The sequence below is a fragment of the Apiospora marii genome (assembly GCF_038362585.1).
Source record: "Apiospora marii strain CBS 49790 chromosome Unknown utg000002l_segment0_segment0, whole genome shotgun sequence".
NCBI lineage: Eukaryota > Fungi > Ascomycota > Sordariomycetes > Amphisphaeriales > Apiosporaceae > Apiospora > Apiospora marii.
In genome coordinates, this window is record NW_027117373.1 from 1819839 (window position 1) to 1846068 (window position 26230).

The 26230-nt window shown below is 40.7% G+C and overlaps 3 protein-coding genes across 3 annotated transcripts; all 3 read right to left on the minus strand.

The window, feature by feature from the left end:
* Positions 1–4587: 4587 nt before the first annotated feature.
* Positions 4588–5781, minus strand: PG985_002252 (uncharacterized protein; the record flags this gene model as incomplete). The annotated part of the gene is made up of 1 exon (XM_066822021.1): positions 4588–5781. One exon carries the CDS (start codon positions 5779–5781, stop codon positions 4588–4590), a length of 1194 nt encoding a protein of 397 aa, XP_066689453.1.
* A 9089-nt stretch (positions 5782–14870) lies between these two features.
* On the minus strand, positions 14871–15704 carry PG985_002253 (uncharacterized protein; the record flags this gene model as incomplete). Its single annotated transcript, XM_066822022.1, has 1 exon — positions 14871–15704. One exon carries the CDS (start codon positions 15702–15704, stop codon positions 14871–14873), a length of 834 nt encoding a protein of 277 aa, XP_066689454.1.
* A 574-nt stretch (positions 15705–16278) lies between these two features.
* On the minus strand, positions 16279–18737 carry PG985_002254 (dipeptidyl-peptidase 3; the record flags this gene model as incomplete). The annotated part of the gene is made up of 8 exons (XM_066822023.1): positions 16279–16665; positions 16734–16757; positions 16812–16885; positions 16947–17382; positions 17441–17490; positions 17546–18329; positions 18380–18584; positions 18646–18737. The coding sequence occupies 8 exons, from the start codon at positions 18735–18737 to the stop codon at positions 16279–16281; spliced, it is 2052 nt and encodes a 683-aa protein (XP_066689455.1).
* Between the last annotated feature and the right edge of the window lie 7493 nt (positions 18738–26230).

Here is a 26230-nt window from a genome sequence, read left to right on the forward strand (position 1 = left end):
AGCGCCTGCGATCCGTTGACGCTATCGCTATCACCCCAGCCTGCCATGCATCCCCGGAGACCGAATAGCGTCGATCTTGTATTAACATAGTAGGTAGGTCTGTATGCCATGATTCTAGGCAAGTAATTGCTGACGGGCTTACGAAAATGCTTACACAAAGGTAGCAAGTTGATAGGTGGTGGGTAGAGAGTTCAGCCTATTCATACTTTTTTACCCACCCAGCCGTCGAAACGGTGTTGTTCCTGCTCACCCCCGCCGCCCCCATGCAGGCAGGAGCGGGGGGAGGGGTGGTTTCTGTACCCAGTCATCGGCCATGTCATGAGTGAGTACAGTGCAGCAGGCCATCAGGTGCAACCAGTACTTCTGATTGCTGTTAGCGAATAGGTTAAGCCAAGCGAAGACCAAAGTCGCATATAACTCTCTCCTGACTGACTGAGACTATCTATCGAGTTCTCGTCGTCGACTTCGGTCACCGACCGGGGGTTGCACGTGAGCCGTATAACATGAGCAGCGAATATACACCCTAACAGATCGGTTGGCCCCAAGGGTATCACCAAGTGTGAGAGAGTGAGAGAGGCTTGGCTAACACATACTACGACACAAGGCTGCTTCTCGATCGGATGGTGGGACATAAGGGGAATGGGGTAGCATCGAACCAATGGACTACGGGCCCGAATAGTCGAAGATGGGCACGATCTTAGGTCAGCCTGTGTGAGAGGGTTGGTTTCTTTCTTTAGCAGCAACTAACCTATAGGTTACCCTACATGCGCCGCTACTGCATGCACTTTGCGGAAGCAACAACGCCAGTGAGAGCGGCGAGCGCCAGCCAGGAATGTACTTACGTGTGGTCCCAGTGAGCATCTCTATTTGGGCTCTTGCTGCGCCCAGCTGGCCGAGACATATGAACCAGTTGTAGTCATAGGGGAGAGACAGAGCAACAAAACAAACAACATTAAGCAGCAAACCTATATAGCCCCATCCTCATTGGGCAAGATGCCTGCATCATGTTGTGAGATATATGTAAGATGGTACCCCCATCATGGTTTTTCATCAGCCCGCCGGGAGGAGTCATCAGAGTCGTTGCTGCTGCTGTTTTTAGCCCCCAACCGGCTATCTAGTGAAGTAAGTGCCGAACACACTCACTCTCGACTCGCTCGCCGGGGGGTGGCCTTTCTTTGGGGTCGCAGGCGCTTAGCCCACCACACCCCTACTTAACCTACTTGCACGTGTGCAGCATCATACATCGTGGCTTGCGGGTAGATCCCCCAATGGAATGTGCCCGTGTGTATTATAAGTCCTGGGTGCTTAGTATAACTTCAGCCTTGCAGGGAAGATGAGGCCGTGGGAGTGGGAGTGGGAAAGGCGTTGGACGCTATGTACATGTTCTATTCTATTCCGGCATGCCCTGCGTCGGGGCCTTTCTTGATGCGACCAAGAAATGATGAGATCCTCCTGGGACCGACGCCTACCTACACACCCAAGATCCAAGTTGAAATAGAAAATGAAAAAAAAAAAAAAAAAAAAAAATGGAGGGGTTGGTTGGTCGTGGCAGTCAGTGACATGTTCGATGTGACCCAGATCCTGCGCGCGCGAGTCGCAAAAGTGGCTGCCCATGGTACGCAACTGGCGCATTGTTTCTATTGTGATAAAACTTTTCCTTTCCACTTGAGCACAGAGCCTTACGGATATCGGTAGAGTTCACGACGTCTACGACATTTCATACCTTTGGCGGAACGTGCATGCAAGGCACAGGACATCAGTTTGTCTTGGGAGAGGGGCGCGCGGTGGGAGGAGTTTAGTAGGCGGAGGGCAGAGCGGAAGAAAGGGCGCGTTCTATTTTTTTTTCCTTCCCTACCCACCATGATGATTTGGATTAGACGGTCTCAGTTGTGGTATGTGAGCACCGAATTTCTGTCGCGCACCCCTCCCTCCATCACGGGAAGAGGTGGTGGTGGTGCTGTGGTGTGTAGCAACAAACACCAGCCACAGCCGCACAGTGCCAGTGGTTTTGGGAAGCCTTGCGGCATGGTAAGAGAACGAAGAAGACCGGTCACCGTGGTCGCATTCCTTCAAGGAGCAAGGACTCGGCGTAAGCATGAACAGGACCGGGCAGATGCTGGACCATGTCATCGCTGGGCATTGACCGAGGAGGAAACAATTTCCTCTGACAAGGATTCGCGGTCCGCTCCCTTTGCGTTTTTATAGGGAGGCTGACTGACGACTGCCTGACTGACAGATAACCCTGCTGCCGCGTTCAACCATCAGGATTTTTTCTGCTGGCGGCTGGGCGAGAACGAAATGGCTGCTGCCCCCTGCTTGTCAAAGTCAACTCTCAATGGCAAAGACAGGGAGCTAGAGAAAAGTGTGTAATCTCGAGAAGTGCGCAATCTTGTGTCTTGGTGTCAAAGCCCCGCGCGCGAATGTCGGCTACCCCATATATCAATTAACTCTGCTACATGGAGAATATACCTTGATCTATCTGCACGGCGACGAACAGACCTCACATAAACGATTCTGCTGAAAATTTGGTCAGAAAAGGACATTAGCAGCATGTTATAAGTGGCGGGCAGCCTCGTCATTCGCAGCCAAGCTGGATGGATCCTCATTCGACAATCGAACAGGACCGTCGCAACGGGCGTTTCTTTTTCTTCTCTCTACTTGTAGTGCTAAGACAAGGGTCGGTGCGTGTGCGGCCGCCTCCTCATCCATGGCACCAGAAAAAGAAAGAAAAAGAAAGCTGCAGCCTTTGCCCCTGCATCCGTAGAGAAAGATCGACAGGGAGGAAGAGGGAAGGAGAGCGCAGGTAAGAAGAAGAAGTGCCCGGGAGGCTGAAGCACGAAAAAATTGCAACGAAACGTTTTCGTCGCGTTCCTCTTGTAGCTCGGGAAGGACGTACGTTACACATCTTCAGACGAAACAAACGATAAGAGTGCCATGGACACTTGGATGTGACTCACGACGTGTTTTTGTAGCAGCACTTGCTACCTACTTACTACCTGCCCAGCCGGTATGGTATGAATGGGTTTCATTGGGAGAATGGCGAGTTATTGGCAATTTTCACCCAGGTCAGCAGCCACCTTGCTGTCCAGGTAGGTACAATTCCAGTGGGTGGTGTAATAATCAAACTGATGCCCTAACCTTCCTTCTTTTCACCTGTATAACACTGGTCGCGAAAAAGGATTGGCTGCCAGGCAAGTGCTCTAGCTGACACACGTAATATATACCACCTGAGAAGAAAAACAAATAGTACATCTTGGTCGTATTCAGTGAATCAAGGTATTATCATAATCGTATTCCATCAATAACGAACGGGGGTGGCGCTACATAACCTGCACACCATATTGATTTGATGAATTGATCTCCCTGCCCAAGTTCCAAAATAGACCACACGCACGTTGTGCTAAACTGAAAACAATTGCAGGTACCCGTAAAATTTCGCTGAACCGTCAAACCCGCAGGAAAACAACGACGCTTGGCGCGCGCACCACACCACCACACGATCCCCGGATATCCACTTCTTCCCCTCTTACAAGACGGTAACAGCCCTACAGTAGTGCACCCTCAAAAAATAACTGGCATATGGCGCCGTGTGCCTCAGTAGGCTGGCCACCTGCCTCACCGCACCCCATTCGGGATCCTTGTGTGTGACTGGCCGTTCAGATATGCGAATGTGTGCGGTCGGTAGGCTTTCAAATTTTAGCCGTAGAAGACAAAGTGTGTAGAGATGTAGATAATATTATAGTTGTTATTCGTGGGTTTGATTCGACTTGGTTCTAATAGAGAAAAATGATAAAAACGAAGGGTATATCCAGCCCGCATAAACCAAGCATTCCCATGTCGATACAAAGGCCAGCAAGAGGGCCTTAAATCTATAAGCCATCGGTTGGCCGACAGAACGCCGCGTCGAGTCGCTAAAACAAAAAATTCCATCCTTCTCAAAGAGCCTGCTCGTCGTCGTCTGTAGCGATGACTACCTCCTTTTCGGTAGTCCCTTCAATACCAATACCAATTAATACAGTGCAGCTGAGGCGTATCATCCATCGCTTGCTTAAAATCAACCTCCTTGAACATCCCAAAACAAATTCCAACAATCCAAATTCCAACTTTTGGTGTGCCGTGACTTCGGGGTCCATGGTCCCGTCAAATCATTCTGGTGGCTGGCCGTCGTCAGGGCGGTACGGTCCGGGTAATAGTAGTAATAAAAAAGCAATCGCGCTCCTTCTCGCTGGGGTATCATTGAGATAACAGGAAAGACCAGGCCCTTCGTCCCCTTCATGCATGCGTAGGTTGCCCTACTAGCGTCTGTAGGTCGTAGTAAATAATAATAAGAGAAAATCCTCCCAAGGGAAATAGGAAGGTCCCCTTGTATGATGCGATGTACCAATCCGAACTCCGGAAATCGGGAAAACGGGTCGCCAATCTATCGTACAGGATGGATGCTAGTCCATCTCTTTTTGTGGTTTTGTTGATGTAGTGTGGTGTGGTGTGGTGGGTGGTGAGAGGTGGTGTCCAATCCGGGTGTGGGAGATTCCATGGAGTAGTTAAACAGAGTAAAAAGAAAACCAGTGGCATAATCCTTGGACGTGTTTACATGGTGGGCTTCCGGAGGATGACCTCGCAGTTGGCATCGAAGCGAAGATTCCAAAGGCGGACTGATTGCATGTAGCGTTCCGTCTTCTCAAGCTCGCGTTCACGTCCGAAGAGGGTCTCCACGAATTCGACACCGGCATTCTTGCCCAGCTGGGAGGCATCCTTGCGCTTGTTGACCTTGAGCATGGGAGCCTCGCACCGCTTCAGCAGGACGCGGAGCTTGTCAGTAAGACGCTCGCCGGATTCGATGAAGTCCTCAACCATTTCCTTGTTTTCCTGGGTCCGGATCTTGGGCACACACTCCTCGGATCGCTTCACTTTCCCGGAGATCTGGATGAGAAGAAGCCAAAGCTCGCCGGCCATTTCCGAGAGGGGGGTGCCAGGTCCGTGGACATGGACAGTCCAGTCGTAGATCCATTTGCCCAAGGAATTGGAGTCAAAGACGCTACCCAGCAGCATGATGGGCTCCTCAGTAGGGTCCCAGTTCTTCAGGGAGTAGCCGGCAGGGATGCGGTGTTTCCTCGCATCCTCCTCGGTAGCCTTGGGCGTGGTGGGAGGGACCTTCTTGACATGTGAGCTGGAAGGGCGCGCCGTGGAAGAGCGCGGCGGGGGCACATTGGCGGATGCGCGGCGTGTGTGACTACCTAGCCTGGTAGACGAGCGCTGCACAGGATCCTCGTAGTATGCTGTCCTCTCCTTCTCATAGGCGGGACCCTGCTTGTAGTAGTAGTAATCAGTGCCATGTCCGCCAGCAGCATTGTAATAATAATCTTGATGCCTCCGATTCCTTGACTGCGCTGGCAACACATAGGTAACGCCGTCGACCTCGAAGATCTCGTCCTCGTCGGAGTCCCCATGAGAGGTCCGGTAATAGGAGTAAGAACTGCGGCGCTCGTGCCTCGGTGGAATATTCGACCCCTTTGAGAAACTGTGCTTTCGCGAACTCACGTTGAGACCAGGGCCGGTGGCATATTCACCCGTACTCTTGTATCGGGGTGAAAAGGTAGCTCTGTATTCAGTCTGGCCGCTGCTGCCATTGCGGAAGTGAGCCCGAGTCTGCGGTCGCTGGGGTGTTTGCGGTTGCGCATAGTAGAAGTTGTGTCGAGGCGAAGGCGTCGGCGATGGACTACCACTGTAGTAGTTGTAGTCCGCCGGGTGGGAGGACCCGTAGAGGGGGGATCCGTAACTCATCTTCCTAGACTCTTGCGATGTCCCGCTGACACCCAATTACTTGTAGCAACGATCCAGGCTTGCAAAACGTCCCCTTGCGACGATGATGAGGGGTTTTTTTTTCGTGTGGGTGTGTGTGAGGCTTTATCAAAAGCAGAGTAGCGCCTGTGGCGTGACGCTGGAGGGAGTGACAACCCGTCACCTTGGTATGTGGTCGGTAGGAAGAGGAGAGAGAAACCGTCTTCGTTCGGAGTACATGTCAAGATGTGATGTTGATATCCTCCAAGGAGAATATTGGGCACCAAAGTCGTATTGTTCACGACTTTGATAGCAGGTGCTCGGAATTGCTGGACGCTTCTGGGTCCAGATGGAAGAATGATGTGATTGGAAATCGGGTATAAGCGTTGTGAGTTGCGATGTGTAGATTCATATGGCGGAAAGCCAACAGTCGGGAAGAAAGGAAAGGCGAAGGCGCGGTGGTTGGGCTAGGTGAAGGCCTTTTAATAATATTGTGCGGTGGTGTGTCCCCGAGAAATGGGAGCGCAGCGGGTTGGGCTTCTAGCAAGGGAATGCCAGCACAAGGTCAAAACAGGGATACTTGTAAGGACCCGTAGACGGCCAGGGGGGGGCTAGCAGGCCTAAAATGACTGGAGGTACTTCCGTAGTGGAGGGGTGTGTTTTTGGAAGAGTCGAGAAGGGGCCGACCGATAAATTAGTCACACCCCTGTACTTTCCCACAGCCACACAGTCTCGCGCACCAATCCACACTGACTCTCCTGCACGCTCTGGCCTGATCCAATCAATCCGCCGAAGAATAAGGCTGTGATGTCTTCAAGCTGCTCAAAATCCGGATGCGCCTCCAGCCAGCTCAGCTCACTGCCGATCTGTCGCTGCGCTGTCACAGACTTGACCACAGGTAAAGCTTCAAATAGAAGTCTCGAGAAGATTGGCCGCCGTAGTGACTCCCAGTCCCGTATTTCCCGTAAGTTTCCGGGGCCCAAGGAAGCCGGATGGGAATTGCGACGAGCAAATTCACAGCCCCGACCGTCGTCACTCGACTAGGATTTTGGCCTATTCAACAATTCTCCATAACGCAGGCACCGAGGATCGAAATTGGTATCCCTGAAGGTATGACACCGGTGGACGGTCCGATGCTGGGGTCTTTTGGTAACGCCCAGGATGTTAGAACGTTAACTCCTTGCTGGAAGATTGCCCTGGGGTCTAACCGAAATGATGTTGCGCCAAACGGATACGATGCCAGACACTCTGGTTCCACCAGGTAAAGAAGAAATGACTAGGCCGCCCGTTACTAGTAGAAAAATTTTCTTCGGTCCGTGAGCCAAGGGAGCCACAATGATAAGAAAAGCGCGTGAAGCTGCCGTGGGATCGTTCAATTGATCACCGGCGGCAGGATGGTAGAAGGTGCTGACGGTCAAGGTACATGGCACGCGAAGTCCGGGGATGGCGGATACGAGAGCCCGTTGGAAGCGACAGGCCCAACCGAAAGGACAGTCCGGCCAAGTAATGGGGCCAATGTGGATGCAATCGCTCAGAATATTGTCAACAAAGAAAGCTGATGGCAAATCTGCCGACGAGAGTGGATATCTGCTTGCTTGGCTTGGAGGCCTGCTTGCGCGCTTGCTGTGTCCTGAATGTATCAAGAGACGGTGGTCCTATTGTCGTTGGTTTTTCCCTGGCTTCCCGAGAAAGCAAACCCGCATCCGGTGACTAAACGGGTGGTTGGGCTACCTGGGTAATCAAGTTGAAGGATCGCGACACGGGCCGGCCAAACAATTGTGCTTTTTTGGCCTTGAGCGGAAAGAGTTTGTATACCCGCGGAGGCTCTGAACAGACACCACAACGGCCGGAAGAAGAAGTCTCTTTCAGCAGTTGCGTCTCGAAGCGAAATGCTGCCAACCTTGCGAGAATGAAGGAGGCTGGAAGACTTGCATCAGAACCGAACCGACAACATTGAGTCAGGAAACAAGAGAGGGTGGGATCAGTATATGTAGGTTTCTGTAGGTTCCCTGTCTGAGCAAATATTTCCAGTAACCGTCTCGGCACACAAACGGGAAAAGGAAGTTGGGATGAGTACTCCGTAGCAGAGGCAGTAAGCGGTGCAACCCCCCGCCATTACTTCTTACGTTGTGCCGCTTATCACCGTCACCACCCACACCATCACCATCAACGCCCACCGATGAGGGGGTTCTGGGAGGGGGTGGATGACCAGCAGCAGCATCAAGAAAGCTGCCCAGACCAGCCCTAAACCGCCCCAGCTCAGACTTGCACTTCTCTATTCGCTGGAACCCATGTGCTCGACAGCCTTGAAGCGCCGAATTGAATGCGAGTGTGGTTCAGACTCAGATTCACACCCTCACACACCAACCTCCCTGCCTATACGTTGGCGAATTCACATCCAGATGTGAATCATCGAGGTGGTGGGTTCTACTCATGAGCCAGCACTCATCACAGGCTAAGGCAGATGGCACGGCGCCTCTACGTGAACACATGAGGTATCGAACAGGTACTATTTGCGGCTCTGGCTAACGATGACACCTCGCATCGACCTCCTCGGCGTGGCCAATATTTAGCATTTAACCTGGCGAACATGCTAGGCGGCCATGGTTCGTCGTCTGTCGCTCTAGTTTGTAGGCGGTCATCTGCGCTGCATCTGCGGGGTAATTCGGTTGCATATCCATCAATTCAACACACGGTGACCTACCATTTTGGATGATGCGATCCCACTTCAAGTACACTGGTTGTCGGCGAACTCCATCCATGGATGTCTTGCATTGACCAGACGGATCCGTAACCAGATCTCTCGTTATCGTGTTCCTTCTCACTGAAGTACCGGCTAACGAGCTCCACGTCCAAATGATGGCGTTGGCTTTCTAATCCCAGGATTACAAGCTGATGTAATACTCATTGAGAGTGTTGCAACTTTTGGTCTTCTCAGCCGGCTCGTTTTACCACGTACGGACACAGACACCAACCTATTTTTACGGGCTGACTGCGTACAGTTGCACAACGCGGCCCGGCTGCTTCTTAGCAGGAGGCAGCAAGCAGTCAGTCGCCAGTCGCCAGTCGCCAGAATCTGACTCTGCGTGGAATCGTTCGAGGCCATAGCTCTGAGCTGCGGCCTCATATCGGCCTTGTCTGGTCTCAATCTCCAGGCGGGCATGGAATTGATGCATGGAATGATTCCAATATGGGTGGCCCTTCATCGTTTCTCGGTTCGGCAACACACCACTCGGACCAACCTTTCACGTCACTCTCAACCTCTTCGCCGCGTGGAAGATCAGTCAGAATCTGCATTGGTCCCTAACGAGCTTTGCATCATTGTTTATTTGCCCGAGTCCACCACGATGAGTACATGTAGGTCATAATTACACAAGAAGGGCCATGATATCCCCCATAAATCGGGAATTAACTAATGCAGAGTGCGGCTATGGAGGACCCTTTACGCTTGTCTCGTTGTGACATGGTTCCCGTAGCGCATAGCTTGGAGAGAGGGCGCCAGCCACGTTCCAGAGGCCCAGAGTAGCAGAGCTTCACCCTCATTGCACCGCTATATTCTGACATGGGCCTCTGATAATGCTCCATACAGTACAGGCTGGACGGTCGGCCATATGCCAGATCTTCCTGCAACGCTGCACCTCACGATGCGATTTTTTTCCTACGCCCACTGCCACGGGTCGATGCAGCGCCGTGCAACCCATGCAGCCACGCATTCCGTAGCGTCGAAATGCGAACTTTTCCGGTGGGGCATCAACAGACACTTCTGCACACCTTTCCCCTTCACCTTGGGCGGCTCGACTCCCCCGGCTGGCAGGCTGGGGCCCTGGCCTCCAGGAGGCCCCCTGTAGAGCTCACCTTTAGTTCCGTCGGTGCGGCACGCCTTCAATCCACCTGTTCATTTTAATCTGAAAAATTTTCGTCGATATCCCTTTTCAATCTCTCTGGGATTCGTATACATATTACGATGCTGCTAGGGTGTTTTGATGCCTTCGCGCCCGCCCGCCCTCGGTCGTGTTGCAGGGCCCGGTCGGTGTCCCTCTTTCGCCTCAACAAGAGTGAGTCATTCGTCGCAAGAGAGGAGCGGGAAAAGAAGGTCACCATGTACGGTTATGCCATGCTGCCCAACAGGCGTGGATCAGAGCATTGCGGTGTCTTGAGTGGACGGCATCTGGTGCAAGAGGCAGCCCTAGCAAGGTCTCGTTGCAGCTGTCCCCGACTCCGATTGGGGCAATTGGGAATGCTCGCCGCCTTTCACGGCCATGCCAATTGCCAGAGCCACAGGACCAAGAGGAGTCCCTCGTAACGGGGGCCGCTAATCAACCCTCTGCACCAGTCAATCGCGACGTAACCACGGCCAGCTCCGCTTCTGCGGCTTGTCAACAAAAACAAGCACCAAAAATAGTGAATATCATCAGACAATCTGGCTACGGGCTCGAGGTGTTCCATCCTCCAGTCGCTGTCCGCTGCACTCACCGACTATTTGATTTGAACGCACATTTTTTTCCTGGCATAATCCTCTGGCGAGACAGATAAGGCATCGCAGGCGGCGGTGCACACTCAGAGACACCATTCATGCCTTATGTACCTATTGCCGGTTTGAGAAACGGGCCTGGGACCCGACCCTGGTCATGGAGGGCTAGAACGAGGTCCGTGACGTGCAATAATAGCCTGGGCACAACTTGACTACATACAGCTACATCTATCAAATTGATGGGGATGGAGCGAGTGCTTCTCCTCGTGTAAGTGCGTGCAAAACAAGGCGGCACATGGATTGCGCGCCGAGAACACGAAAATCTCTTCCGCGCAGAAGGAAGCAATGCGTTTCGACGTTTGCTTTTGCGGCCTGCGGTGACGGGTAGAAGCGAAACAATATTGGCCAGGAACGTACGGATTTGTGTGGCATGGTGGAAATGATGCGCCGCTATAATGCCGGCCGTTCAGGACCACCCGCACCGAATGGGAGAAAAATAACAAAGAGCCAATTATAGCTTCTGTCACGTCACGAAGATTGATAATAGCTTCATACATGACTTCGGCACTGGCTGGACTACGTAGCTGCTTCCCACCATCTGGATAATGCTCACCTGGCCCACCCAATCCAGCGGTACTGGCCGTTCTAGCGGTCCATTGGCAGGCCACTTCAGTCATACGGATCGGTAGGGCTTGGGTCGGGTTGGCGGTTTATCGAATTGCAGCGTCGGAATTTTGGGCGTGAGGGACAATTTTCGTTGACTGCCCCTCCCTCGCTGCTGATCTGGTCGCGCCAACTCAAAGAGAGGAGTGAATGAATGTGCTGGCTGCCTCCTGCCTCCTGCCTCCGGGAGACTCCTCAGAAAAGATGACGAAAGAGTGTCGATCTATGATTTCTCTGCTTTGTGTCCATAGGCGCTCCATAGCTTACGTTGTATCGCGCTGCATGCAAGCTGAATGCGAAACGTACAATACCCAATAACTCGGCTCAGAATGCGATGGGTGAAATAAGTGGGAGAGACTGAAATTGCATGCCGCGCAACTGGTTCGCTCGCGGGGGTCTGTTGAGAAAAGGATTTTTTTTTCTTCTCCCTCTCTCTCCAAAACTTTTTAGGGCTTGACTTTTGACGATGCGATCCGAATCTGATTGGATATTGGTTCCTGTTGACCCAAATGCCTGGGTTCGGTCCGCCGGGGGCCCTTGGGACGAGGGGAAAGAAGAAAAGCAAAAAGAGGGAGGGACTAGGCCCGAACCGGGTGTGGCTCAGCAGGGAAAAGGGGCCCGCTCTTGTCCGCGTTTCCACGTTCCCACTAGCCACTAGTAGCCACGATCTGGGAGGGAGACTTGGGAGTTGTCCTGACCAACCCTTGTTCCTCACATGTGAATCTTGGGTAAATCGCCACTTCTTTTTTTTTTTTGTCTCTTTCCCGGTCGCGCTTCTTCGACGACCCTCCCCGTGCATTGGCCCAGAAGCATGGTCCCTCGGATTCCCGAAGATTACCTCTTGTGGTGGTGGTTCCGCAACGATATGTCAGCATCGCCAGCGCACTCCCACTGTTTTCCGTGCGTGGGGAGTTGGGCTTTTTGCGGCCTGCGCGGTGGATTAGTCAAACTGACATCTCATCGGCGCCCATTGTTCGTTCGACTCATATCTGGGATCCGTTAAAGTAAATCATGCACCATGATGTCTCTTGCGTCATTTCTCGCCTGGCCATGTGTCGGCCCAAGTGCATGGATCGCACTTCCCACGTTTTTCCTCTCGCTGTCAACCATTCCTCTTTCCCTGCTGGCATTTCTCAATTTCAATTCGCGGACTTTAGAGCACCCCTTACTACGTTCGGAGTTTAGTGCTGACCAGTTATTCTTCCGTCCGTACGTCCCAAATGGGTAGCTCGCTACTCCATACTGCTGCTACTGTCTACATAATGATCAAGCCCTGTTCCTAGCGAAAGCGCGGCGTCCGCGTCCGCGCAATCTAGTGGTAACCTGCGGAAGCTACCAACTGCTAAGTAGGGGTCGTACGTACGTGACTCAAAACACAACTAACACTACTTACTGCCCCCATTGTAACCTTTTGCCCCCAACTATAGTACGACTTCGCCTCTCCCAACAGAATATCCGCGTAATTCGCTTAGTACATTGGTTTGAACGTTTCCGTGCGAAAACGAGTCCATAGATGAAGCAGCAAGGGGGGTCTTCCTCAAACGAAACACATAGTAAACCAGTTAGATTACTGTTCGCCTCTTCCTCGGCTTACTCTATTTGCTGTAAGAGGAGGAAGGGCTCGTGCTGGCGCGTCCAGGCGGTTGGCAGTTTCAGCGTCGGGGGAATGTGACTCATCCTGTCACTCACTTTCCGCCTCATTCACGGACCGTGTGAACATCGTCAAACCAAATGATCAATGCCCTCCAAATGGAACCTCGAGAAGTAAGATGGAGAGGAAAGTGACCACCAACCACTAGCTTCGGCATCCTTTTTGGGAAGGCAAACGTCGCCTTACGACAACTGGGATCTGATTTGCCTTCGCGCGCGGCGCTTAGATCACATGTAGGCTGGACTGGCCCGAGAGGTACAATAGGCAGCAGCGTGACTAAGTAATTAGCACGAATCCTCGGTTGCCTGTGGGTGGTTGGGAACCGCTGGTTGGATATGGCCGAGTAAGATCACCGCAACTATTGACCAATATTGAAGAACGCATGGTATCGAATCGAATGCATGGTAGCCGATTCCGTCTTCTTGGACGATCCAGCTTCTTGACTCCAGGCCGGCCGAACGTGGGAATACTGCTTGGTTTCCAAAATCACGACGGGCCAGTTGCGAATGCTCGTGTGAAGCCATGAACTCGCACCCGGGTGCGTTAGTCGTCCAGACGTGAGTACACAGTAGCTCGCTACTTGCCACTCGACACATTCAGCCTCTCATCAGCGAGTTGTACGGGGCCAGGAGCAGTTGACTCATCATTGAGGGGACCCTCTCCTAGGTAACTAAACTTTATGGCATGAGCCATGGGCAGAAGAACGTGGGTGATTGGCTGCTGAACACCTATCGTAGTAGCACTCGGAGACCTCGACTCTTGGTTGTCTCGTCAAATACAGAGATGGTATGAGCCGTTCGCTGTCTGGCTGGATCTCAGATGAGTGCTTACAGTTTCGGTGGAAAAGGATTGATATCTTTTGCCACATGAACGAGAAGGTTGGTAGACATGTGTGTTCTTGTTCGATACGAGACTCGGGTTCGTTATGACCATTATTCACTCACATTTACTTGGAAACCCTCGACAATCCAATTATGCTTCCTGTGACTCTTGAGCACGTCAAGCAATGCACAAGTCTCAGCCTATCGGCGGGTGTATGTGCGATATCTGACTTACAGACATCAAATTACTTCCTTCAACGCTGTGAAGGCAAGCAAGTGTTATGCCTGGAAGGGCACACAAACCCCCCTAGGTGTACGCGTCTCCTCCACGACATACTCACGATGTGTTCTACATACCCAGGCATTCATCTGGATTGTATGCATGTAAGCCGTCAACGACGCTGGATTGGCTAGCCGTCCATGCTCATCATCACTGTGGGCCGCATAATCTGATGGGCGCTGCCCGTGAGACCGAAGGCCTGCGTACGCAAGACTGCCGCCGAGTAAGACGGAGCCATGCCGATGCTGGTTGATCTCGCGAAAGTCAGTCTTGTGCGTAGCTCGGTGTATTCTGGTCCGTCTAGGAATACATCAGATCGCTTGCATATATACTTGAGTGAACAACACGGCGAAAGCAGGCCACACAGATCTAATGAGCATGCTGAAAAGGGGGTATCGGGTTTTGATCGAGTCACTTGAGAGTAAAGCCAAAGAAGAAACAATAGCATCCCTGGCCAGAGCGAAGAATAGAGAAAGAATCACGTCTTCTGGATTCGCAATGGTAGGTACATGCATCAGTGCCGTGTCTTGCAAACCCAATGCTTCATGTGGAGTGCCCAATATGACCGAGCTCTACCTTCATCGAGCATTGCCTCTATCCAGGGCCACTTGGGTGAAATCACAAGACGAGCCGCATGAGTTACACATGAAAGCCTCTCTCTGCTCAGGCGTGTCGATTATTGGGGAATGTAGCCAGCTAAACAGCCCCTGGAATCATAGCTCTACAATACGACATCGCCGACAGTACGATCAGGGGGGCATATCTGTCGAGGATTAACAACGGCACCGGTCTTAGGCATCCGTCCATGCTCATATTTCACTGACATCAGCTGGCAAGTCCCAGAATCCCGAATTATTCCTTCGAGCACTTACTCTTACGACAATCAGTCACGGGTCATCTTTCCGGCAGTCACGCTGCGGCAACCGTCGTAAACATACAGTAAGGTCCTACTCCCAGGGTGCTTCCTACGTTTTTGCTTAATGGTTCATGTAACTATCGTTCATAATTGGAAATGCATGAGAAGGCTTTTCTATGGGAGAGTTTCAGGCGGGCCAGTTGAACAGAGGTGAGTTGCCTCAGCGGTAGTGCATATGGTCCGAAAAAATACCCCAAACACGGCATGCAATGAACCTTTGGCCGTTCCGCCTCAAGAGGCCGCAGTCCTAGGCGATCCCGTCTTACAAAATAGCACGTTGATGCAATTCATTATTTGTTGGCGACAGGCGGCGCCGTCTGCACCGTACTTGGGCTATCAGGCACCTCGTCCGCCGTGGTCGCAAGGGTATCTTCCGGAGTAGGGGCATGGGTCCTCCTTTTCGCGACGGTATACCACGCCATAGCACAGGTCGCCGCCAGGAGGACAAACGTCGTCACGCCGGCCATGGTGCCCTCGCCCGGGCTCGAGCCGGTCGACTCGTTGATCTGGTCGATGGTCCAGGGGTAGCACTTGGACTTGACGACGATGAAGATGCCCAGGCCGGTGTACAGCAGGGGGATCGCGTAGTCGACGTACTTCTGCACCAGGGCGAGGATGTGCTTCTGCCGCATCACCAGCCAGGCCGCGAGGCACAGCAGGCCGAGCAGGATGTAGTACGTGACGACGTAGACGGCGATGGCGGACCGCTCGACCTGGGAGAACAGGGGGATGTAGGTGCCGATGTTGTCGCCGCCGTTCATGAGGGTGACGAGGGCGACCTTGAGCACGCCCCGAACGCTGGCGGAGGTGGTGACCTCCTCGGTCGGGTCGTCGTCGGCGTCCGGGAGGAACAGGTTGATGAACTTCCAGATGCCGAGCAGGATGGGCAGGAGGCCCAGGAAGCCGATCGGCTCCGGCGGCAGGACCAGTGCGACGCCGAAGCCGATCATGCTGATGGCGACGATGATGGTGAAGCCGATGTACTGGCCCAGGACGATCTTGAGGGGCGAGATGGTCCGGCTTGTGGTGGCCTCGGCGAAGAAGGTGATGAGCACGAAGAGGTCGTCGATGTTGGTGATGGCGAAGGTGGCGCACGCCTCGCCCAGCGTTGCTCCGAACTGCATGATGGGATGAACGACCGTCTCTTGGGGCGCTACTCAGTTTGGTATAGCTTGCAATCAACCGAGAGAAATGCTAAAAGGGCCAAGATGAAGGCGGAATAGGGTTCGCATGGCCGACGGGGAAATACATAGAACAATTCCAACAGTCTTCTTGTCCAACCCTTGCCGAAGTCCGCGAGATGCCGTTTTTGCCGTTGTGTCGCGGAACGACACGTAATGGCACCTATCGATAAATATTGCCAAGATCTCCAGGCCAAGGTCTCTGTCGTTTTCTTCTCACTCCAGATGGGGTCTCTCCACAACTGGACAATGAATCCATGCGGTCAGTTTGAAGTTGTTGCACGCTTTCTGCTTGTAGTAGCAGCAGTTGGGCATGGTGGTGTCGCTAGATCTGACGTTGCAGTGGAGAGACGGAACGGGACGATCTGCATCTTTGGCGATTTAAGCACAGCGACTAACATGCGGGGCTTAACGCTTGACTCTTGTTAGGCGGGACATGCAGTATCAATCGTGGTTTCGACATTGGACCAAACCTCTCCACTACATACAACTTCTGAATGCAAGCAGGCACACCAGCTCAAACATTTCGATCAACCCAGCTCTCAATAATACCTTGGACACTTGCCGCATACTGTTTCAGAACAACCTGTCCGTCTTTGAGAAACGTGTTGGCCTGCACGTTGAGCATGGCCGGGGGCTTGTTGGCCAGAACCGTCTCTCTCCAGCTCAAGTATTCACCATCGACGCGTGAGAGACCCTCGTAGTACTCGCGGCAGGCCTGCACGTCGGCAGTGCACCGATACATATGAAGTCGCAACAGCATCTGACCCAGTGCGGGCTTCCCGTGACTGAGTATCTTGGTCTTGTCGACTTTGACGCGCAACGTCTTGTTCTCGCTGTCATGCTGGACCACGACGCATCCGCCGCCCTCGGTCAGGAGGCATTTCAACATGGCGAAGTGCGCCTATCTGACGGTTAGCCGGCTGGCTGTGGCTACTTCATCAAACGTGTAAAGGGGGTCGAGTCACTTACCCGGCTGTGTGATTGACCCCATTTCTGTCGGACAAATTAGTTTCAGAGACATCAGTCGGACTATGGGGAAACCCTCACCATGCTGTCTACGTTGAAGTTGGCCAGGCCACGCAAGCCATCGACACCAAGCTGCTGGTACAAATTGTAGGTGACTGATCAGGCGTTTATCAGTTCCCATGACCTTATAGTAGTACTGAAACAGTGCTGGCCTACCATCACTAGCTCTGATCTCCGTGGTCTCGGTGAAGCCGAACAGCACCAAGAGCTCCTTGTCATCCATGAGGTAAGCGCCTACCAGCTCGGCTCTGCACTCGTCGACAGTCGTTGCCAAATCCCCAAATTGACCTGTCCAAGTTTGGCCCGGGCTGTACCAAGACCGGATCGGCTCTCCAGTCAGGGGGCTGAGAGGCGGGTTGGCAACATCAAAATTGTATTGGCCAGGGGATTGCTCGACCATCATCCTCCCAGTCCCATGCCCGAGGAGCTCATGCAGTACAACCCACCAGTAGTATGCTGAATGCTTGTGTTTCTTGAAAGCAGGGAGCTCGTCTGGGTCAATGAAGGGCCATTGGACAGCGGTGCTCTCCACGGCCATGCGGTTGGCAATGATGACATTCTTGAACCCCACGTCTTGTCGGATATCATTGTACTATCGTGACCAGTCAGAGAGGAGCTCCCATAGGACATTGGGGTGCTATGGTATTTACATTAGGGAGATTGATACCGGGGAAGATGATGCTTGAGCAGTAGGCGAGGCCTGGCACGTAGTATCAGCGACTTTGTCACCAAGGGGATCGGTATACTGGAAGTACTGTGTATGCTTGCGAAATCCGGAGGCTCAAAGAGAGTCTTCTCGAACGCGCCCTTCCCATTGTTTTCCGCACCGGCCCAAGGCAGGCGGCGAATGAACTGGTCCGAATTCTCCACGAGCCGCGTGAGCAGCTTGGTCTCGAACGGGTCGGCGATGGCCACGAGGCCCTCAAACTCGGCACGTACGCCGTACGGGTCGCGGTAAGGCTCAACGAAGCCGGAGATGTTCTCCACCTTGGGCGCCTGGTCCGAGATCCAGGTCCGCTGCGCGTCTCGATACGCCTCCAGATCGCCGGTGCGGAAGCTTTCAATGTACTCCGCGAGGAACTTGCGCTGGGTGTCGTTGGCGGCATACCCCGCAGCGTTTTGGAGGTTCTCGCATATCGTCTGCAATTCCGCCGCGTGGTCTCCTTGGAGCAACTTCACGGAAGGTGCTGATGATGCAGAGCTACCCGGAGGAAGGGAAGTCTCTCCTTGAAGCGCCGACCCCTGCAGTATCTCCAGCGTACCGTCTTTCGTCTTGCGAAGTCGTGTGTTTTCGGGGTATATCTTCTGCGCATCCATGCACGCGGAGACGTACTCTAAATCGTCCTTCGTGACCATCAGCTCCCCTGGGTAGTAACTGCTCTGGGCCCTTTCGCCCGGAAAGCCAAGACTGAAGGGTGGGACGGCGAAGATCGCGTCCTTGAATTCGGCGTATGGACTGTTCAGTCTCGGGGACCTGGCCGCCAGCGCTTCCAGAGCGCCACGACTTAGTCTTGGGACGAACTTTTGATCGCCCGAGCCCTGACTTGGTCTCAGCATCACACCAGGCAAATTGAGAGAGGTAGCGGTACGTAGTAATTCCCGACATTGGAGAGAAACGTGGCAGCATATTCCAAGAAGCCGGCCATGTCCTGCTCTGTCACGACGCCGCCCTGGCCCACGACGGACGACCAATCTCCATCGCACGACCGGTACAGGGCAAGGATGAAGTCAAAGATGGCCGGCGATTCAGGGGAAACCTGCCGCAAGATGATCCGAGTGCCTGACCATGCGGCTCTGCTCCGTGCTCTTATTAGTCAATGCCCGAGTGACAGGGAAACACAGGAGAATTACTCACCTAGCCATATAGTGGCTGTAGAGCTTTTCTTGTTCGGATAGGTCGTTGAACAGATGCGCAATTTCTAACCTATATACCTGGGGTGGCTCCATAGTTCCGGCTAGAATGCATGCGTGGAAGAAAGTGCTTGTACGGGTGCAGACCAGTTGGAAGTGATAGTCGACCTCCTGTCCCAACGACTAACAGACATTGAATGTACACGTTCCCCCTTGTAAGTTTGTTATTTAATGGAGTCGATATCTACTTCTAAATACTGACTTCTAACGAAAAATATACTTTTTTATTATAATATTAGCCTCTTAATATAGTTAATATATTAATTACCTTTTTATCGATATTTTAAATAATTAATATCTTTTTTAATATTATTTATAAGGTTTTAATAAGGATAAAAAGTTATTCTATTTTAAAGGAAAAAAGGTAAAATCTCTTATTAAGTTAAACCTTTATATAATTACCGGTTAATTGCTTATTTAAATTATTCCTTTATATATTAATATTATTATTATATTAATATACACTCCCTTTATATATATTAATATTTATTCTTTACTTTTTTTTTCTTTCCTTACCTTTTTTTTACCTTATTTTATTATAGTCCGAATATTTTTAATTTATTAAAATATCCTTATTAATATCGTTAATAATAATAAAGGTTTTAACGCCGGTTATAATAAGTTAATATCTTTAATATCTCCTATTATTTAATATTTTAATAGGAACTATTAATTAATTACCTCTTTATTAATTTAATTTTTAATTTTAAAGGATAAATAGTATTAAATTAATAATACGTTATTTCTCTTTTTAATAAAGCCATTAAAAACCGGCCTTAATTGATTTAATATAGTAATAACTTTAATAAATTAACTTTTAATTACTTTAGTTAATTAATTAGCAATTAACTTAATTAAATTAACCCCTCGACTTAAAATTCCTCCTATTTAGTTACCTTATATTTCTTACCTTTTTAATATTAATTATAAAGGTAATAAAAAGGATTATAATAAGTTTTAAGAATTAGTTTATAATATTATTTAACGCTAGTAAAAGCTTTAAAATCCCCCTTTACGTTAAGGTCTTATTATATACTAACGAACCTATAAAATTACGAACGAGGAAAGAATTTAGGTTAAAGTATTATATTATTATATATACTTTATTTATAATAAGATTACTAACGTTTTAAACCTTATTTATTAATAAATATAATATATTATCTTCTTTAACATTAACCTTATTTATTATAATAATAAGAGGGCCGATATTATTAAAATACTTTAAAAGGAAGTAATTTATAACTAGTTTATTAATTTAATATTATTTCGGCGTTTTTTTCTTTAAAGTTAATTTAATTAATATATTCCTATAATTAAACCTTTTAAGGAGAAAATAATAATATACGCCTTTTTTAATATAAGGTTTTTTTATATCTTTTAATTATATTATATTAAATTTATTACGGTTTATTATTAACGTTATTTAAAATTCGTATTATAATATACTAATATAATTATAAATAATTAAAAGAACGTTATATTTATTAATAAAAGCTGGATTAATAATATTATTAATAATTAAAAGAACGTTATTCTTTTATTTAAAGAGAGTTTATTTACTTATAATAAAATTAAATATAAACGATATAACTAAATATTTTAAGGTATTATTATTAGTAGAAATATTAACCTTTTAATTATATAACTAAAGTTTTAAAGTATAATTAAATCCTTTACCTATTAATAATATATTTTATTATTATTTTTAAATTTTATTAAAAAGTACCTTTAATACCGGTTTATATAGGATAATACTCCGGTTTATAACTTTAAATTAATTAAAAAGTAGATTAAATATTACTTCCTTTTAAGCCGGTTTATTAATTTCCCTTTTAAAAACCCTAACTTAAATATTATTAAAAATTTTTAACTTAAATTTAAAAAAATTATTAAAAACTATTATCTTTATAACTTTAATAATAAAGCTCTTTTATAAGAGATTTAACGTATTTTTAAAAATATATAATATTTTTATTTTTATAAATTAATTTAATTAATATTTAAATAATTTTAATTAATTATTATTAATAATAATACGTTAATTAATTATTAAATTATTATAATATTAAAATAGGCCTAAACTTAAAGGGTTTTTAAAATCCTTTTAAGGCTATATAATATTTATAACTTACCCTTTTTAATTAAAGAAAGATAAATATAAACTTTATTTTATATAATTATTTAACGATAAATTTAATATTTAAATTATATTAAATAACCTTTATAATTCTTATATTTTTATTAATAATTTATTTATTAAAAATATTATTTTAAATTAAATTATCAATAAAAAGAAAAAAAAAATAACTTATAATAAAACGTAAAATAATTTCGAAACCGATATTAAATTTATAAAGAAAAAATAACGAAACCTTATTAAATCCTTTTAAAAATTATTTTAAAAAAGAATTTATTAAATTAACCGTTTTAAAATTTAATAAAAATAAAATAATAATATAAAATTATAATATTATTTAAATAATTAATAATTAATTAAAAAGAATATAAACGTTATTTAAATAAATTAAATAATTAAAAATATTTAATTTTATATTAATTATAAAAATATTATAATCGACCTTTCGATATATAAAATATAAAAAAAATAATAAATATATAATATAAAAAGCTTTATAAAATTTTAAAAAGAATTTATCGAATTTTAAAAAAAATATAACTTTATTTATATTTAATTTATAATTAAGTTCGATTTTTTTTTAATAATTAATTAAGATTTATAAATAAAGATTTAAATTTAATTAAATTTATTAAATTTAATTATAAAAAATTTAATATATATTTTACCCGCGTTAAATAAAATAATTAAATAAAAAAATTAAAAATTTTTTTTAATAATTTTAAAAAATATTTTTAAAATATATATATAAAAATATTATATATATATAATTAAATAAATTATAATATTAAATAATAATATCGTTTAAAAAAAACTTTAATATAAAAAAAAAAGTAAATTTTTTTTAAAAAGATTAAAAAATTTATTAAAAATAAATAAAATCTATTATTTATATAATTATAAATAAAAAAGTTATAATTATTATTTAATTAAAATATATTTAATAATAATTAAAATAAAATTTTATATATTTTTATTAATATTTAATTTCTTTAAAAATTTAAATAAATTAACGAATTAATAAATAATAAATTATATTTTTTTACGAAAAATTATTAAAATTTTTACGTAAAAAAATTATAAATTATTATAATTAATTATTAAAACGTCGTAATAATATAATTAATTTAACGATCCGATATTAAAAAATTTTATTTAAATTTTAACGAAAAAAGAAATAATTTTTAAAACTTTATAAATATTTAATTAAACGATAACGTAATAATTTTAATATAAATAAACCGAAATAATAATATAAACGGAAAAAAAATAAAAATCTTTAATATTATAAATATTAAAAAAATAAAAAAATAAAGAAATTTAATAATAAAAAAAAAAAAAAAAACGTAAACTTTTAAAAATTTCGTTAAATTTCTTTAATATTATTATAAATATTAAAAAAAAATATTATATAATTAATTATATAAAATCGACGTTTATATAATATATTATAAAAAAAATTAAAAGGTTTTAATTAATAAAATAACTTTATTATTATTATTACTTTTTATTAAAATTTTTAAAACTTTTTATATATCGATTTTTATTTATTTTTTTTTTTTATATTTATTTTTATTTTTTTTTATATTAATTTAAATATTTATTTAAATATTAATTTTATTAATTATATTTTTATATTAAAAACGAAAATTTAATTTATTTTTTTAAATTAATTTTTATTATTTTTATTAATAAATTAAGAATTTTTATATATAATATATATTAAATTAATTTTAATATTATTAATTTATAAAATATTACTCGTTATTTTCGTAAATTTTATATTATAATAAATCGGAATTTTAAGGAAAATAAAACCTTTTTATTATTATTTTTTAAAATAATTAAAGAAATAAATATTATATTATATTCGAAAATAAATTAATAATAATTTATATTAAATTATATTTAAATTTAAATAATTAAACTTTGTTTATTTAAACGTATATTTCGAAAAAATACGTCGTATTTTATAATAATTTTTATATTCGAAATAATTTTAAACTTTTTAAAAAAAAAGGTTCGAAATAAAAGAAAATTTTATATTATTTTATTTATATAACTTTTAAATATTTTTTAATATTAAAAATTATTTTATTTTATTATTTAATATCGTAAATTATATTATTAATTTTATTTTTAATATTTAATTATTATATTAATCGATATATCTTTTTTTTTATAAAGAATTATAAATATTAAAAAAGTTTATTAAAACGATAAAATCGGAAAAAAAAATCCGAAAATTTTAAAACTTTATAAAAACATTAATATTTTTTATATTTAAAAAAGATAATTTAATATAAATAATAATAAATTATAAAAACTTTAATAAAATTATTATAAAGAATTAATATATTTTCCTTTTTATTTTAAAGTTATTAAATAAAAATTTTAAATTAAAAGTTTTTTTAAAAATTAATTTTAAAAATATATATTATTATATTCGAATTAAAGAAAAAAATAAATAAAAAATAATTTTTTATATTCGATATAATTATTATAAATTTTTTATAATAATTATAAAGTTAATTAATACTTTTATTATTTTTTAATAATATATTATTAAAGTTTTAAAAAATTTAATAAATATAATATATATAATATATTTTAATAATATATTAATATATTTATCGAATAAAAAAATATATATAAAATACTTTTAAATAATAATAAAAAAGCTTTTATAAACGAATTTATATATTAAAACTTTTAAATATTTATTTTTTTAAAAAAGTTTAAATTTTTTAAAATATTATATTTTTATAAAAAATATATTTATAAATATAACCTGAATAGATATAATATAAAAATAATTAAAATTAAAATTTATTTATAATATTTAAATATTTTTAAAATTTTATAATTTTTATTAATGCTTTATAAAGAAATATTTTTATATCGTTATTTTATTAATATAATTTTTAAAAAAATAATAAAATTAAATAAAAATTAAAACGATTAATTTTTAATATTATTTTAAAGTATATATTTATATAATTAAAATAAACGTTTAAAAAAATATTATTTTTATTATATTTTAATTTTAAAAAATATATATAATTAAAAATAAACGTTTTTTAATTTATTATAAATGGAATTTTATTATAAAAAAATTCGAAAAGTTATTAATATTTTATCGCTTTTTTTTTAAAAAAATTTTTTAAAATAAAATTAAATTATAATATACTTAATTTAAAAATATTTATAATTATATTATTATTTAAATATTAAAAATATTACTTTAAAAAATTTAAATATTTTATTAAAATATTTATTAATTATTAAAACTTATAAAACTTTATAAAAATTAATCGATTAAATAATTATTAAATATAATAATATATATATTTTACCTTATTTAATTTTATTATAAAATATTAATTAAAAAAAAAAACCCCCGCCGATAAATCTTTAAAACGTTTAAATTATACCTTTAAAAAAAATAATTTAATATTATTATTTATATTATAAAAAAAATTAATTATTATTATAATACTTTTAAAAAATAAACCTTATATATTAATATAAATATTATATAAAATAAAACCGATAATAAAACGGTCGATATTAACTTAATAAATTATTTATTAAAAAATTAAAAAATTAATTATATTAAAAAAAATTTATATAAAAAAAACTTTAAAAAATATTTAAACTTTAATAAAAAAGGTATAATAAATAAACGAATATATTTAAAAAATATAAAAAAGTATTTTAAATAAAACCTTTTTAAAAAAAAGTTAAACTTTTTTTAAAATAAAAATACTTCTTTATTAAAAAAAATTATATATCGAATTAAATAATATTAAAATCTTTATTATTAAAAATATATTATAATAACTTTTATAATAATTATTTTAATATAAATTAAATTATTAATTTTTTAAAAAAGAAATTTTATTAATAAAATTTAAAATAAAATATTAAAAAATATATTAATTATTATATAATATATTTCGTTTTATAGAAAACGTTAATTTATTATTTATATTAAAAAGAAAATTTATATAAAATTTATTATTTTTTATATAATAAATTAAATTAAATAAATATATAAATTAATTAATTATATAATAATTAATTAATAATAAATCGATAATAATATATTTATTTAAAAATTATTTATTAATTTCGATTTATTTATTTTTTATTTATTAATAACGGCTTTTTCTTTTTAATTAATTAAATTAATTCGCGATTTTATTATATCGACTTTTATCGAATTTATTTAAAAATTTTATAATTTCCGAAGTTTTATTTCTATTTTATATATATATAAATATACTTTTTATTATTTAATAATTTCGATAACGGTCTTCGTTATTATATATTTTATATATAATATATAAATTATATATATAAAAAGTTATATATTATAATAATTTAAAAGGTATATTATTAAGTATAATTTTAAATATTTTAAAATCGAATTTATTAAGAGTAATATAATAATTATAGAAATAAAGCTTTTTAAAAAATTAAAATTTAATTATTAATATAACGGTATCGATTTTATTAAAATTATTAAAGGCATTTTTTATAAATATATATAATATAACGTTATTATTATTATTAATAATTATTATAATATATATAAATAAATATTAAAATATAAATAATATTATAAATATATAATAATATAAAAAAGATTAAAATAAAAAATAATAACGTATATATATATATATATAAAAAAAAAAAGAAATAAATTATAAATTTTAAGGAATATATATTATAAAAATTTATATTTATTTTTAAAAGCTTTTTTTAAAAATTTATATAAAATTAATATTTACGTATATTAATTTTAAAAATTTTATTATTCGATATAAATAATCTTTAATAAATTTTAAATTTATATAATATAAATAAATAATTCCTTTCTTAATAATTAAATATAATATTATTATAAACCCTAAGTTTATTTTAAACCTTATATTATAAAGGATAATAAATAGCTATAATTAAAAATTATAATAAAAAAAAGGTTTAATATTTATTATCTATTATTATTAAAAATTTAATTTTTTTAATTTTATTATTTAAAATATTTATTTATTTTAATATAAAGTTATTATTAATTTATATTATTATTTATTTATTCCTTATTACTTATATTAATTATATATAATATATATTAAAAAAAAATTTAAATAAATATATAATATATTTAAAATCGAAAATAAAATATTACCGATTATATAATAAATTAATATTATTATTATAATTATTTTATTTTAATAAAAAATAAATTATAAACTTTATTATTAAATTATTAGAAACTTTTTTAAATTATAATTTAATAAATATTATATTAATAATTATAAATAAATTTTTTAAATTATTATTCTTTTTCTTTATTTTTATAAATATTAATATTATAAAATTA